The sequence below is a fragment of the Larimichthys crocea genome, chromosome XVII (genome assembly GCF_000972845.2).
Source record: "Larimichthys crocea isolate SSNF chromosome XVII, L_crocea_2.0, whole genome shotgun sequence".
Lineage (NCBI taxonomy): Eukaryota > Metazoa > Chordata > Actinopteri > Sciaenidae > Larimichthys > Larimichthys crocea.
In genome coordinates this window covers 19,733,157-19,747,476 of record NC_040027.1, presented here as the reverse complement: position 1 = coordinate 19,747,476, position 14,320 = coordinate 19,733,157, and the positions used below count along the sequence as shown (strand labels likewise).

At 39.4% G+C, this 14,320-nt stretch overlaps 1 protein-coding gene across 1 annotated transcript in view; it reads left to right on the top strand.

Annotated features, from left to right (window-relative positions):
• agbl4 (AGBL carboxypeptidase 4) overlaps positions 1-14,320 on the top strand; it is a 249,305-nt gene that overhangs the window by 7,427 nt on the left and 227,558 nt on the right. The window contains exon 3 of the mRNA XM_019262716.2: positions 13,487-13,611. Coding sequence (XP_019118261.1) covers positions 13,487-13,611 — 125 coding nt within the window. The remainder of the gene's footprint in view (positions 1-13,486; positions 13,612-14,320) is intronic.

Sequence of the window (14,320 nt, the reverse complement as noted above, 5' to 3'; positions counted from 1 at the left end):
TAAAGAAGAGGGAAACGTTCAACAATCAAGCTAGATGCTTAGAATGAGTGGTTTGGAGAGGCCCGAGCTTGCCGCAGTATACAGCTCTCTGCCTCGCCTCCTTCTCTGACAGCCCAGAAGGAGATGAAAGCCCAAGGATGGAAATACATTTATTCAATGCCATTTATTTAACATGAAAATAATTTAGAAAATTCTGTGACACTTATCTCCCCACACATGAAGTGTTGTGCATTGTGTAGTCCTATGGCTTACTGTGATTTTTGACTTTTACTGTAGTTTTTTGTATAGCTCGCCAACCTTAGATTGCTCTAACTCTTATGGGCTTTCCAAAAGAAGATCCATTTGCCTGAGTAGGAGGGAGCACTCCTGACATCTGATGTATTGAGAGGCACTCCCAGTCTCTCTGTCTCTCTTACATGTCCTTGGCAGCGGAGAAGCTTCACTGCTCAAATCACTAAATGGCCTCTCCAGTTTCCCTTTTAGCAGTTTTCGCTCCTCTCTCTTTCTTTTAAGTCAGGAGTAGAGTATGGAGATAAATTTGTCTTGTCTAGGCACTGTTGGCAAGACCATTGCATTTGATTTATGCTATTTATTGGCCATTTGTATCCATAAGAGATTACTCTTTATTATTATTATGTTTTTTTATTTTTGTCGTGTCCTATCTCAGTTTTCTTCAGGCATATTTTGTCAGTTTTATTTCCCTTTTTGTGCCATATCATGCTTCGTGAGTTGGAATGTGTTATATTGGCTTGACCCTGAGGGAAGCTTCCCAACAGGGGTGCTGCCAAACACAAAAACTTAGATGCAGCGTCTTTAAAATTAAATTAAAATGATTTTATATATATATATATTAAAAATGATCACATGATGACTTGTATGTGAAAGAGGTTGCTTATAATACAGGATTACACTCAAGTCTGTAGTTCCTATTAGCTCTAAAGAGTGCTTAGAGAATCTTATCATTATTTAGACTCTCTCTACTCTTTTTACAGCTCCAGAAGTTCACTTTATGCCACCAAATAACAGATACATAAAGTTATGATGAGGTAGTTGGGGGAGTCAGCAGTTGGTGTAAAAAGAGTGTAATTATTGGACTTACCTACAGCTAGACATGCACACACAACTCCAGTTGAATGCTGTGTTACTCTGTATCTGCTGGATGTGTAAAAACGCAACAGTTTGGTTGGTCTTATTAACTTGAAAGGTCAGTGCTGTTTCGCAGCTCATTTTTGCTGCTTTCCAGTGGCCAAGATTTCAGTTATTGCAGGGTTAATTAATTGATAAACAACTATATCTAGTTTGTTATTTCTTCTCTATCTTGACCGAGCAGAACAAACACTCCAAAGGTAGTCAACCTGAGAATCATAATAATCATAATGACAACAACTATCTGCCTTTATCACATGGCTTTGTGGGGGCTTGACAGAGTGTTTTTCCATGCGAGGTGAGAAGTGATATCTGTAGAGTTTCATGAAATGCTGAGCAAATAAAATGAGAGCGATAATCCTGTCTGACATTCGGGCCTTTTCCATATGGTCACGTCTAATCACTGAGTGAACACATTGGCTCAGTTGCAGAGACGCCTCCTCTGCTAGGAAGTAGTACAATCAACCTCAGTGTTTTGTAAGTTAATTGTTGATGCCTCTGATATGAGTTATACATAGGAGGCCTAGCCAGCACCTCATCTCCTCAAAATGTCACCAAATGCTAGCAGCGGCAAGCTGTTTTATAAATTCTGAGTAATGAAAGGATTTGATTATCAACTGTATACACAGTGTGGCTGTGAGATTTGGAAAGGTTGAGGGGAAGAATATTCAAATACTGGATATTATAAGAAATAGCCCGTTTGTAACATCAAAATTGGCATTGTTGTTACTTCATCCGCACTGAAGGATGTGGTGTGACACAAACAGGTTTAACTTTGTTGCTGTTTTTAAATTCCAGCCTTAGGCTGTTTTGTGTTCTAAATGTACTTATTCATTGGCTCAGGGCCTGCCTCTAGCATTGTGATACAAGTGTGTCGTAAGTGAAAATTACTAGATTAGATTTCTGCATTGCAAAAGTGGTGCTCGCGCACAGGGCTCCAGTGATTCATCCAGTAATTCATTTCCAAGCAATTCCTGACGCCATAAACACAGTTTCAGAACAGACGCCTCATTTTTCATCCCAGGCAAGACTGTACGGGTTGGGAAAATGGCGAGGATTTGTAATGCTTTACCAGTTCATGTTTTTCAAGCTGCCTGTGTTTATTCTGCTGATTTATTTAGAAAACCTCTCAGTGAGATGAGCCTCATTGATGTGCCAGGGTTTGTTTGATAACACAAATTCATGTACAGAATATGCTTATACAGTGAAGGGTGAAATACTGACAGGAGCAGAATTTTGATAGAATACATTTTGGTCTGAATCCAGGCAGCTATCTTGTAGGTCTGCTGCTCAAAGTAAACAGTATTGAAATTCACTCCTTGGGGGCAAATGCTGTTATCAGGAATTTCTGTGGACATTTCAAACAGCTCTTAATAGTGAATATGTTGTTATGTGCTCAAGTTTTTAGAGAGACAGAGATTAATTCATCTCGCTCAGAGTGTTTTAAAGTTAGTCATTTTCTGAACTCATCTGACACGTTTCAGTCACTTTAAAAATTGCTACTTGACTGCTCCCACGAGTGGGAGTGGCTTTAGCGCATTCAGTGGACACGCCCCCATGGTCCTGGAGCTGAGAATTCATTTTAAATTTTTTTTTGACCCCTAATTTCATAAACTTGTCGATATTTTCAATCATTCATTCATTTCGCTGAGTGGTTAAGAACACTTTCTTCTTTGGTCGGACAAACTCAGAACACATATTTATTTTTACTTTACACTAAACATTAGCCTAATATTAATGCCCAAAACCTGCATTACATAAATCCTTAGGACATTATATTCACTTTCTTTTAGCTTTTTTTGATCTTTTTGATCTTCCATCCAATGCTGTGGAAATTTAGTCTTCTCTGCTAAATGTTTCACTGTGTTCGCCAGCTAGATGCTACCATTGTCAGTCTGTTATTTCGTGCTGGGCAGGTAGCATACAGAAGATTTATTTTAAAGCTTTTTTTTCTTCTGAAAATAGCCGTCTGTGTGTCTGGAAACACTGCTGATGAAAGCTGTTTGAGTAGGCCAGAAAACCAAAATAAATGGATGGACTTGTATTTAGAAAGCGCTTTACTGGTCTACTGACCACCCAAAGAGCTTTACAACATTTGTCACATTCACCCATTCATACACTGATGGCAGAGGCTGCCATACAAGGTGCCAAATGCTCATGAGCAGTCTGTCCTATCAGTCTGTGTGTTTTAACTTTTGTCTTGTAAGAATCTTTTGGATTGATGTGAATTAAGGTTAAGGTGTTTAATAAATTTGGATTAATTAGGTAACTTTGGCACAGTGTAGTGAAGCATTAGGCCTATACAAGAAGGATGTGCTTTCCTGCATGTACAGGAGTAAGAAGTAGACATGCGAGAAACATCAAAACATACTGTTGCAACAAAATATAGACAATAAACACAAAATAAACATTTGCTAAACAGTCATTTCTGTGATACAGCATGAAAACTGAAAATATGTTAATAACTCCATAACTCAATTTCTTTGACTGCATAACTGTTGATCACTGAGACTGTCTCCCAGTGCTTCAATTTCTTGAGGACACTGTTCACTCCTATTCTTATTATGGATTTCACCACAATGTAATGCCAAGATATTTGGATGCAAATATGTTCTTGAGTCCTTCCTTTCTAAATAAAATCATTCCTGTTATTATCTTTGCATCATGAAATTGGCATCATTTGGAACCTCCTGCTGTGATGAATAAACTTCATCCCAAAAACCTCTCTGTGCTCTTCTTCTCTGATGAATTATGTCTTAATTGAGTTACTAAATTACGTCTCTTAATCTCCCATATCCGATGGAGTAAAAAGGGATTAGCATGTCATAGGATGGATTTGTTTTTATGGTATATTCTCGAAAAAAAAAAAAAAACTGTACTTTGTCATATACATATATTTATTGCTTCGTATCTAAATTTCTCTTAATTGCCTGATGGTTTGCTGCAGTGCCTGGCAAAACTATTGCTGTAAAACTTGTTGATCTTCTGCCAAGCCTTTTGAATGGCATTCAGTACTGCCTTTTCCTGTTTTTGCATTTTTTTTTTCTTTCTGAAAAGCTGGCATTGCATTGACAGTAGCAGCACTTAGGGTAATTCCCTAGATTAAAAAGCTGTTCCACAATGAGAGATTTCCTCTGCAGTGCTCCTAACTGTTGAAAAACCCACCCTGGTATTTACAGACATCCTCTCTCCTGATATGCCCAACTCCTGGATTCAGTCTTGTAACTTCACCTGTCGGCCCGTTAAATATGCACCAATCTGATTAGCGCACACAATACTGGACTAGTCAAGCAAATAAATACAGAAAGGGACCACTGGCAAAGTAAATTGCAAAAGGGACTTAGAGATGGAAAACAAGTGTTTTACCAGTGGACTCTCCTTAGAACAAATACTGCCGTCTTCAGGTCAAGAGCCATTTACTTCTGTACTGGATTAACTCTTCTCATTTGAGAAACTGCTGTCCAATTTAGGGTGATTTGTTTGCTCTTGAAAGGCAGGATATAGGCACTGGAAAGAAAAATGGTCTTGGTTAGAAGAATACACTTGCTTTTTGTATAGTTCTCCTACGTTTTAAATGGCTGACGTTTTCTGTTCTTCCTTGATTTTTTTCCCTTGCTGACCTATCGGTTATTGGCAAGTGATTTCTTGTCTCCCTTGTTCCTCTTCTTTTCTTGCATCGGCTCCCTGTGTTCCTGAACTCATTACAGAGCAATCAGCCCCAGGCGTTGAAGTGTGCACCCAGAGGGAGCAATAACTGTAAATAAACACTACTGCAGGCTCTCCGATAACATGTTACCAAGATGATAACAGCCCTTCTTAGCAGGCCTGTTGACCTTCTCCTTGCCTTAGGCTTGCCAAGGACTCCTCAGCTCCCTATGCTTTTATCTCCAAAGTCTCCTCCACCACTGGAGCTGCAGGAAAAATTACTACTGAGCAGTGCAGGAAAGCAAGGAGGGAGTTACACCAAGAGAATATATAGAAGAAGAGAGAAAAGATGAGAGCCGGTGCTTGAAGAAGACGGCACAAAACAAGATAGAACAACAAAGAGTCGACCTGGGCAGTTGTCCCTCAGCCAGTACCGCCACTGTCTCTGTGTGTCCACAGCCTTTGTAGGGCTCAATATAATTAACTTGTGTAAAGATAGCATGAAATTGGAACAGACTTGCATTTACTCAGTGGCCACCAACACACAGGACACACCAAAAGATAAAGAGGAAGAGGGAGAAAGTGACAGACAGACGGGTAGACAGAAAGAAAGTGATAGAGGGAGGGTGAAAACTGAGAGATGGCAGTGCCCAAATTCTGATAAAAACATCATCCGACCATCCAAGCTACCGTTTTAGGCTTGAGAAACAGATGAAAGTGAAGATTGCAATTCCTCATGGTTCACTCCCCAATACTAATGCAGAGTGTCTGACAGTAGCATGTCCAGAGCTGTGGGGCTGAGGCACTGTCTGGATGAGATTGATAATACAATTAAGCCAGTCCCAGTATAAATGCATCACTATGACCCATTACTACACCAACCGCTTCAGATGGAGCATACCAGTCTAGCTCCAGGGCATTTTGGACGGAAAAAAATACAATTATAAAAGGCTCGCAAGAAAATGTGTTCTCTTTAGAATGTGCAGGCAGGCCTGTACATCATCAGATATGTGTGGGCTGCCTGCATATCTCACTGCTGTCCCCGGGCCCAGCTTTCTTCATCTATATTGAAACGAGGAGCTCGCTGGAGCATAGCTGGACTCATAACAATATGATTTTTTCCCCTTATTGTCCCCTCTTATTGTCTACTCTTATCCTGGTTTTGTTGTATATTAATTATATTATTTTCACCACAATTTCCACATAATGTTTACAAATACACAAGCACTTATTGAGTTTGTCTACACATCAGACAAGACTGTTTTAAATATTAAATTTAAATACGCATCGTTATCTTGAATAAAACTACAGATTTCTCTGGGTTTGAACACTGTTGAAAATATTTCAGATAATGTAAGTAATGAAGTAGTAAATTAGTAATAAACTCAGTTTGTGGTATTTCTTGTCTTTGTTGGCGCTGATCTTCGACAGATCAGTTACTCAGTAGTATACATCACCATCTGCTTCATGTTGAACTTAAAGTAATGGTATCCCCGTTTGGGACTGTGTCATTTACTTCCTGGCCTAACAGAGCTTGCAGCGCTGCCAAACTATCTCCATACCCCTGGCATCTTTATTCACAGAAGCTCTACTGTTATCTCTCTCGTCTAACTATGTGACTTATGATGCCAGAACAATAGCCTTTAACTCAACCTACCCTGCAGTGTCTTCATTTGGGAAATGGGCTGTTCTTTCCTAACCTTGTAAACCTGTTGTATTCGATCATGAAATCATGAGATCACGCAAGAATCCATCTTGCCAGGCTTCAATCTATGTGTTTGTGTTTAAGCACAATGTATAGAGATCAATCAGCATCTTATGATGAACTACTAGCCGCTCTGGCATAAACTATGACCATGGATTCATGCTCGTCTGTTCCCTGTTTGTGGAACATGCTACAAGTTACTATCAGATCATGGGTGTCCCTCTATCTACCTTTAAAAAAACTCCTAAACACCCAGCTCTTCAGAGAGTACCCCCTCTCCTAGCACTATCAACAACTGGACAAGCTAAATCTATCCCCCTCTAGAACTATCACTTGATTTTAAGCGAGTAATACTTCATGCTGCACTGACATGTTCTTGTTGCACTTTACCTTGATTGTTTCCATTTTTTGTAAGTTGCTTTCGATAAAAGCATCCACTAAAGGACTAAATGTTATGTAATGTAAATGTGTGAGATGTGATTGTTGGCTCAGAAAAAATGGTGGCTGCTAAGGAGGTGTGAAGGCTTTTCATGATGAGAAACATGTTTTCGCTCTTCTGACTGGCTCTGGTAAGGCTACGATCACACATAGTAAGTGTAAAGTAACCGTTGCTATTGCCACCTTGTCAGAGTTCACCAAAGTTAAACTCCACACAAAGCAGAGATGCAAAACTGCTTTGTTACTGGAAGCCCCTATGCTCACATAAATTGGAAATTGAGTGTTTGACTATGTTATATTGTTTGTTGATCCGAATTGTTGAGGTTCGCCTATGACAGATGGTGATGGGTTATCCAATCACCATTCAAACCAGTGGATGCTCAGCCACTGATATTTACCATAGAGACGTGAGAATGGTATAAAAGTTCTCATCTAACTCTCTGCAATAAGCATATTTTTCAAAATGTCAAACTATTCCTTCATATTAACTTGAAAATAAAAAATCTGAACCCATCCTTTGAACTATTTTAAAAGATATACTGCAGTTTAGTATACCTGTTAGGTAGTTAGATCGTGGAAACTTGGAGGTGACCTCTTTAATCTCGCCTGCAGATGAAGTGATAAGGCATCAGGGCAGAAGGCAGATTTAAGAAGTCAGGAGATTGATGTTGCCTCAGTGACAACTTGCCTTTAGATGAGGGGGAGAGAGAGACAGTGAGAGGGAGACAGAGGAAAAAACAGACATTTAGCTTCAGGTCTAAACCGAGACCCCCTCACTATGGCTGCCGCCGCTGCTGGCTGGAATCAATTCTATCTTTATCAGTCCCCCTCTTCTTTGTCCAGGAATCCTCCTCACACCGCAGAGCAGCCGGGGGGAAAACTGATGTGTTTTCCAATAATGAAATGGAACACAGCAAAAAATAAGTTTAAAAGGTGCCTGGCTGGTCTCCCTCAGCAGAACAGCACTCTTTTAATCTCTAGTCTGGTGTTTAAACACAGTTGTAGCCTTGCTTCTGCCAGTCAAAAGAAATTGAATGCATTATCAGGTGTGCGTGTGGATGTTTATGTGAAACCTACTGTAGGGGGGCTGGCTTGAGTTGGGGAGGTAATCTTAAAATTTTGGTATTACTTGTATATAATCCAGAAGTAATATGCAAGTATAAGCGATTATTTTGGATAATACTAAATACACTGCACATATCTAGAAATGCAAAACTAACTCTAAGAAACATTAAGTTTTACACGAAGAGTCATTCCTTATATATGAAGAATTTATGAGATTAAATCTGAGTGTGAAAATGTGTAAGATTTAAGACATGACAACCCGCGTGTCTGCTAAGTAGGAAGCACTGTAACCACACAGTCTATTTCATTTTGAAACAACTGCCTATTACCATTGTAATGGCTGGTTGTGTGAGTGAGTTCCACCTCAGGCCTGAGGCAGGCAGGCCTGCCGCTGCTGTACGATGATCCATCTGCATGGCAGAAACCATCCATCCAGTGGATAGCTACAGGCTGCAGGCCGGCCCATTGTGTGGGCTGAGCACTGTGACTGCTCCCTCTTGTACCTCCATAATGGGATTACATTAGCCAGGTTCTTCTGCTCCCTCTCCAGCTCGCTCTTTCTCTCTCGCTCTCATACACACACACATACAGACATACACACTTACAAACACACAGTCTGTGAGTCCATGTGTGAATGACTGACTGTCCACTTGGCCACCTCATGTTTGCACCCTGTTTACTTGCCTATGGCCCTGTGTAATGATGCAGGTTTCATCCCCATTTTAGACAAACATTTTTGTGATTTCTCTTTCTTGAAAAATATTTCGCCTTTTGCTTTTTTTTTTTTCATTTGTTTTCATGGGTGCATGAGAGAGTTAGAGAAAGAGAAACAGAAGGAGCGTAAAAATCAGAGAAAGACAGACACAGATAGAGAGAGACAGTGGGTTTTGTTCAGGGTTTTCCTCAAGGAGAGGCTGCCATGTGTAAAATCTTGTTCAGAACCAGCATTTTTGTTTTGTTGGGCTGCACCAGCAGGGCTAAGCTGTTCGTTGAAAACCAATTTGTTAATGTCTAAACACTGCGCTAGTTTTCCCTCAAGGACAAAGATTGATATTCAACATAACATGCCAAGACACCACTGAAGAAGAATATGGAGAGCGATGATTCTCGAGAGGAATTCTGCAAGAGATCTCAAGGACTAGAAATTGTGTCTTTTTTCGTCTTTCTCATCTTTTCCCAGTCTGTAGTTCATTAACTCTGCTTACACTAATACAGTCTGTCTGTTCGATAGAGAACCAAAAATCATTCTAGACAAATCTGGTGTACTGTGCATTGCTTTTCGACATCATACAGACTCAACATAACTTATCTCTGCTTTATCTAGTTTATCTTTAATGCTTTCAGAAAAATCACTTGGCCGTTTATGTTAGTTAAATACTAAATGATATGGGATTGATTAAAAGGGTCAGGCTACCAGCCCACCAAAGCGTTTGAATCTGGAGGTAGCCACCATAAAATTAAAACGGGGATCAATGGCGTGTCATATCCCTGCTGCTCCGCGGGCTGAACATGTAATTCAAACACTGAGGCTGCAGCCATCTCTCTTGTCAGGCCCTCAAGTATCAGGCTCAATAACCCAGCCGCCCATAGCTGCTACCCATGCTACAGTATTCACAAGCAACATATATTAATTTGCCATCTTTTGGCTCCCCTACAGAAGTTTGGCCAGTAACATCAGTAACATGATTGTATATGTTTTTTTTTGGTTTCTTTTTTAATCAATTGCAGATACACAATTAGATATTTAAAGGAACTCTGAATTCAAAAGCAATCAACTAAAAATAATAAGCAAAACATAAAAGACAAGGTTTGTGTACTAATGAAAAGTGTGAGTGTGAGGATCTTTGTCTAGTGTTGCTCAGCTCTGTTAATCTGCCTACAAATCTCTGTGTATTGAAGCGACCTCCGTGCAGTGGTGTTTATTTATTTTCTCTCACCCCAGAAAACCATTCATATCAAAGAATCGTGATAATTTATTCAAATATTAAAATGTATTGTGTCTCCCTCTAAAGACATTTAATATAATTTGTTTTTGAATGTGAATTCAGATATGTAGTTCCACCTTGCACACGCCTTGCACAGTCTCTTTGCACAACCATTAGTTGTGCACATTAGTATTCACTGTCTCAGACAGCCAGAGGGCCTCACACAGAACCTCTGGTTGTCTTTTGTCACACTTTCCTTAAAGAGTTCTGTTGTGGATTAATTCTTGTGAGGTGACAAAGACAAACACAGTATTTCAGCTTCATTTACACCCGATTCATTCTTAATTGTATGAATAATACTTAGTAGTGCTGCGTACCCAGCTAGCAGGCTTTGCACATTTTTTTCTATTTCCTTTTGTAATTACTGTGATGTTTTGTAAACTCTTTCCATCCGAAGTAATGATAGCAAATCCCCTGATTTGTGAAGGTGCACCGAAAACAAAGGAAATTGCAGAAACAGTTTTTGTTTCTGTTTTGTTTCTGACAGCATTTGTAGCAACACAACACGTCTTCCTCTGGCTTAACGGCATACAGGAGTTTCATTCATAGTGTGACTGCAAAAGAGAAAGATTGATTACCATCATTTACAATTTATTTCCGTTGACTCTGTAGGAAAGTTCTAATGATTTTTACAATGGAGATAAACAAATTTATTTATTTGTGATAATAGTTTGAAAGTGTTTACCTACTTTAAATATTTCTCTAAAAATATTTCAGGAATAAGTAGTAATGTTTTTTTGAAATATTACTTTTATATGTCAGAAAAAGTAGTTGAGTAATACTTTATGCAGCACTCAATAACGTAAGAAAAATGGTGACAGAGACCATTGTAAAACATGACTCTCAGTCTCTCTAATTACTAATGAGAGGATAAGGGAATAATCCTGGTTTTAATTAGCCTATTCAATTACAGAGCATGTGATGAGAAACAAAAATGCTTAGGTTGTTCTCTAAGCTCAGGCTAGCTAGACTTGTTTCACTTTGAAAAAAGCATGCTTTGTTGACAGCAAACAGTCCCAAACTCACTCACGCCAGAGTACATTGATCAGTAAACAGTTCCCAGTCCAACATAAAATAAAAAACAGATGATTAACATCAGTCTATATGGCCCAAGATGACTCCCCACACCTGCTCTAAGTAACATCAGCAGAGGAGGTACACAGCTCATCAATAATTGGCAGCAATCAGTATAAGATAAGAGTAAAAAGCAAATAAAATAACTGACGGGATCAGATTATTACAAAATAATGAAGGTTCCTTCAAAGACTTGGTTGTGCTTTCATCACTGAATAGCGTTAATAAGACTCTGATTGGAGGGATGACCTTTGGAGGCCATTATCAGCTTGGTCTAATAGGCTGCATTTGGCAGTGTCAGCTGTGTGAATAGCTGTGATGCTGGTTTGAGAGATGATCGATTCAATGACACATCTGTCTGGAACAGGTGCTGCAATCCTGTCCATCTCCTCTTTTTGTCAACGCTTTCTAGCTGCAGCTGGGTTTGGTTCAACCCTCTGCCTGCACTTGGCTTTATCTGCTTTCAATGGCTCAGGATTGCGTTTTCCAACCAGCCAAAAAGCTAGTCCCTGCCTGCCCACCTGCCACCTCTTACTGTAGCTAGCCAGCCACTGTGCAAAAACAAGCTAGGGCTGGATGGTAACTCAGTCATTAACTCAATCATCTCTGTCTTTGTAATCATTTCAAAGTTCTCATATCAAGATATTGTTGTCATGGCAGAATTATGATGATATGTTGCAAATGTTATCAGATATATTCATTTTGTCATTTACTGTACTGCATTTAAACATTTCTCATGTTTAAACACAGTAGAGTACTAGATTAGTAAGTGATACATGCACGTTATTGTTTGAAAATGATTGTTTCTATTATTTTGTTCACCACATTTATATCAGTGAGGTTAGGCTAAATAACAGAAACGCCTCACTGTATAATCCAATACAGTTTAACAGCACTATATCCTACAGTTAAATGAACACCTCTCTAAATCTGTTTGAACAAAAAACTGTGCATGATAACTTCATGAAGGGAGGATTTATTGCAGAACTGTTGTATTAGACTGCATTCGTTTTACCTACGTGTACTCAATAAACTGGCAACTGAGTGCATTTCAGCATAGCTCAGCCACTCCCTAATCAGTCAGAATAGCGGTCTGCAGAGAGTTTTTTTTTCTTTTCTCGGGGCACCAGTGTCCTGGAATGAAATGCCACTCACCATTAGTCCGCTGGTCGTACAATGGGTTGGTGAATGGGCATCAAATGTAAATACGGATCAGTCATCGGCTTATTCTTACCCCATAATCTCTTGCAATTTTATTCTGTCTGCTTGTGCGTTATTGTTGCATGCCTTGTAAATGTTGAAAATATCACTTTAAATATAATAATTTAAACTGAAATACTGGTCTTGTTTATGTTTCAGAACACCTTTTAGTTTTCTGCAGTCCCGTTCAAACTAATGATAGCACTTCTGTGGGTAGCTTCAGTGGAGCAGAGCAAAGTGTGTGTGTGTGTTTGTTGCAAGCTGACTAGTGGATTTGCTCTGTCCGATGGCAGAAGGAGAGGGATCTACTTTGACAGTGTGGTAGTTAGCCCATCTGTCTATAATCAGCTGTGTCTGCGTGCGCATGCTGCTGCTATGGTGCTACTTGCCAACAGGTGGTCAACAGGACCCTGATGTAGAGTTGTGAGGCACACTGAGCCTTGTGGTCTGCCTAGTTTGCCAACGAACTTAACTCTTAAACAGCTGCTGCTTTACACCGCATCTCAGTTCAGCATTTAAAATGACAGAGTTTTCTGGTCTTGTGTATAGAGTTTATTTTTGTCTGTTGTATTTGGTGAGAATAAGCTGTCTCGTGTGTGATTCTTCTGTGCAGCTGCAGCAAGAAGATTAACACGTTCTCCTCACTTTATTCTCCATCTTTGTGCTCTGACAATCATTAGATTGTGAGTCTTTCCACTACTGTACATTTGTGTCAACATATAAATCAGAAGATACAGACAAAGGCTATATTTGGAATGCTTGTCATGTAATCATGTACCACCCAGTCATCTTATAGACAGCTATGAGAGTTGCAAGTGGGGAAGTAGGTCCCATTGGATTAATTATACTTCCACTGATCATCTGGATGTTTTTGCTGTGGATAGTATATTGCGTGTCAGATATGGATGGCTGGAACAACCCTGTCTGTTGGTCTTTCTGCTTACTGCTTACTTATCAATATAGTAAAACGGGCAGATATACAGTGATAGACCAGCGAGGAAATCACTATGACAGTGAAGCATCAGTAGACACTTGACTTTGACTTATTGATTTAACACATCTGTCTTTGAAAGCCTTAATTTGAAATGCGGCTATGCTATAAAATCATTTTGGCTTTTGATTGCCTGTCTGTTTGTTTGCAAGGAATGCAGAAGACTTTATCTTTTGTGATCATGTGTTGTAGACTGCTCACTTCTACTTAATGCTAATGTAAGCTGTTTCTCTGCAGGGAACCTTGGCCGTGTTGACTACATCAGTGAGTTTGAGTTTGACCTCTTCATCAGGCCTGACACCTGCAACCCCCGCTTCAGAGTGTGGTTCAACTTCACAGTGGAGAACGTCCGTGAGACACAGGTCAGCATGCTAAGGTCTTATATACGGTTACCATTAATCATAAAGAGGGGGTTCTTCTCAGCTCTATGCCATATTTCATAACCCACACAGACTTAAATTGGTGCAATCATAATAACTAACAAGTGCAATGAATCCTCACTATACTGCTGCAGAATTGTCTTGTCAGTGCCAGGACTCAAAAGCACTTTCCTTCTACCATGGGTGTGGCTTTCCTGGTAACGGTGTGTTATGAGTAAAACTGGTGTTGTGTAATAAAAAAAAAAAGCATTCATTACTTTTTTAAAAGTGTTTATGTTGATGTTATACTCACACTTTATCAAAAATCCCCCAGATTATGGTTGTGTGGTGTCATACATCTAGTATTTCATAGAGTCAATATTTAGTCCGTTTATGGCCTATACCATGAGATGCTGCCTTCACAAAAATACATTCATGAAGATAATTATTTATAATGATCTACTCGTGGACACTTTTTAAATTATTTTTTAATTCATTTGGCCACCTTAGAAACAAATTATAATATTTAAGCCAATTTAAAGAATTTATTTTCAGTCTGTGTTCCCTCTGAACATTATTGTTCAGGAGCAGTGTGCTCAGGGTTTTTACAAGTTACTGCATTTCAACAAGGCTACGGTGAGCAGACAAGATGTTACATCGCTATGTTTAGGTTTAGGATTTCATAATGTCAGTAGTCAAGGTTCATACACAT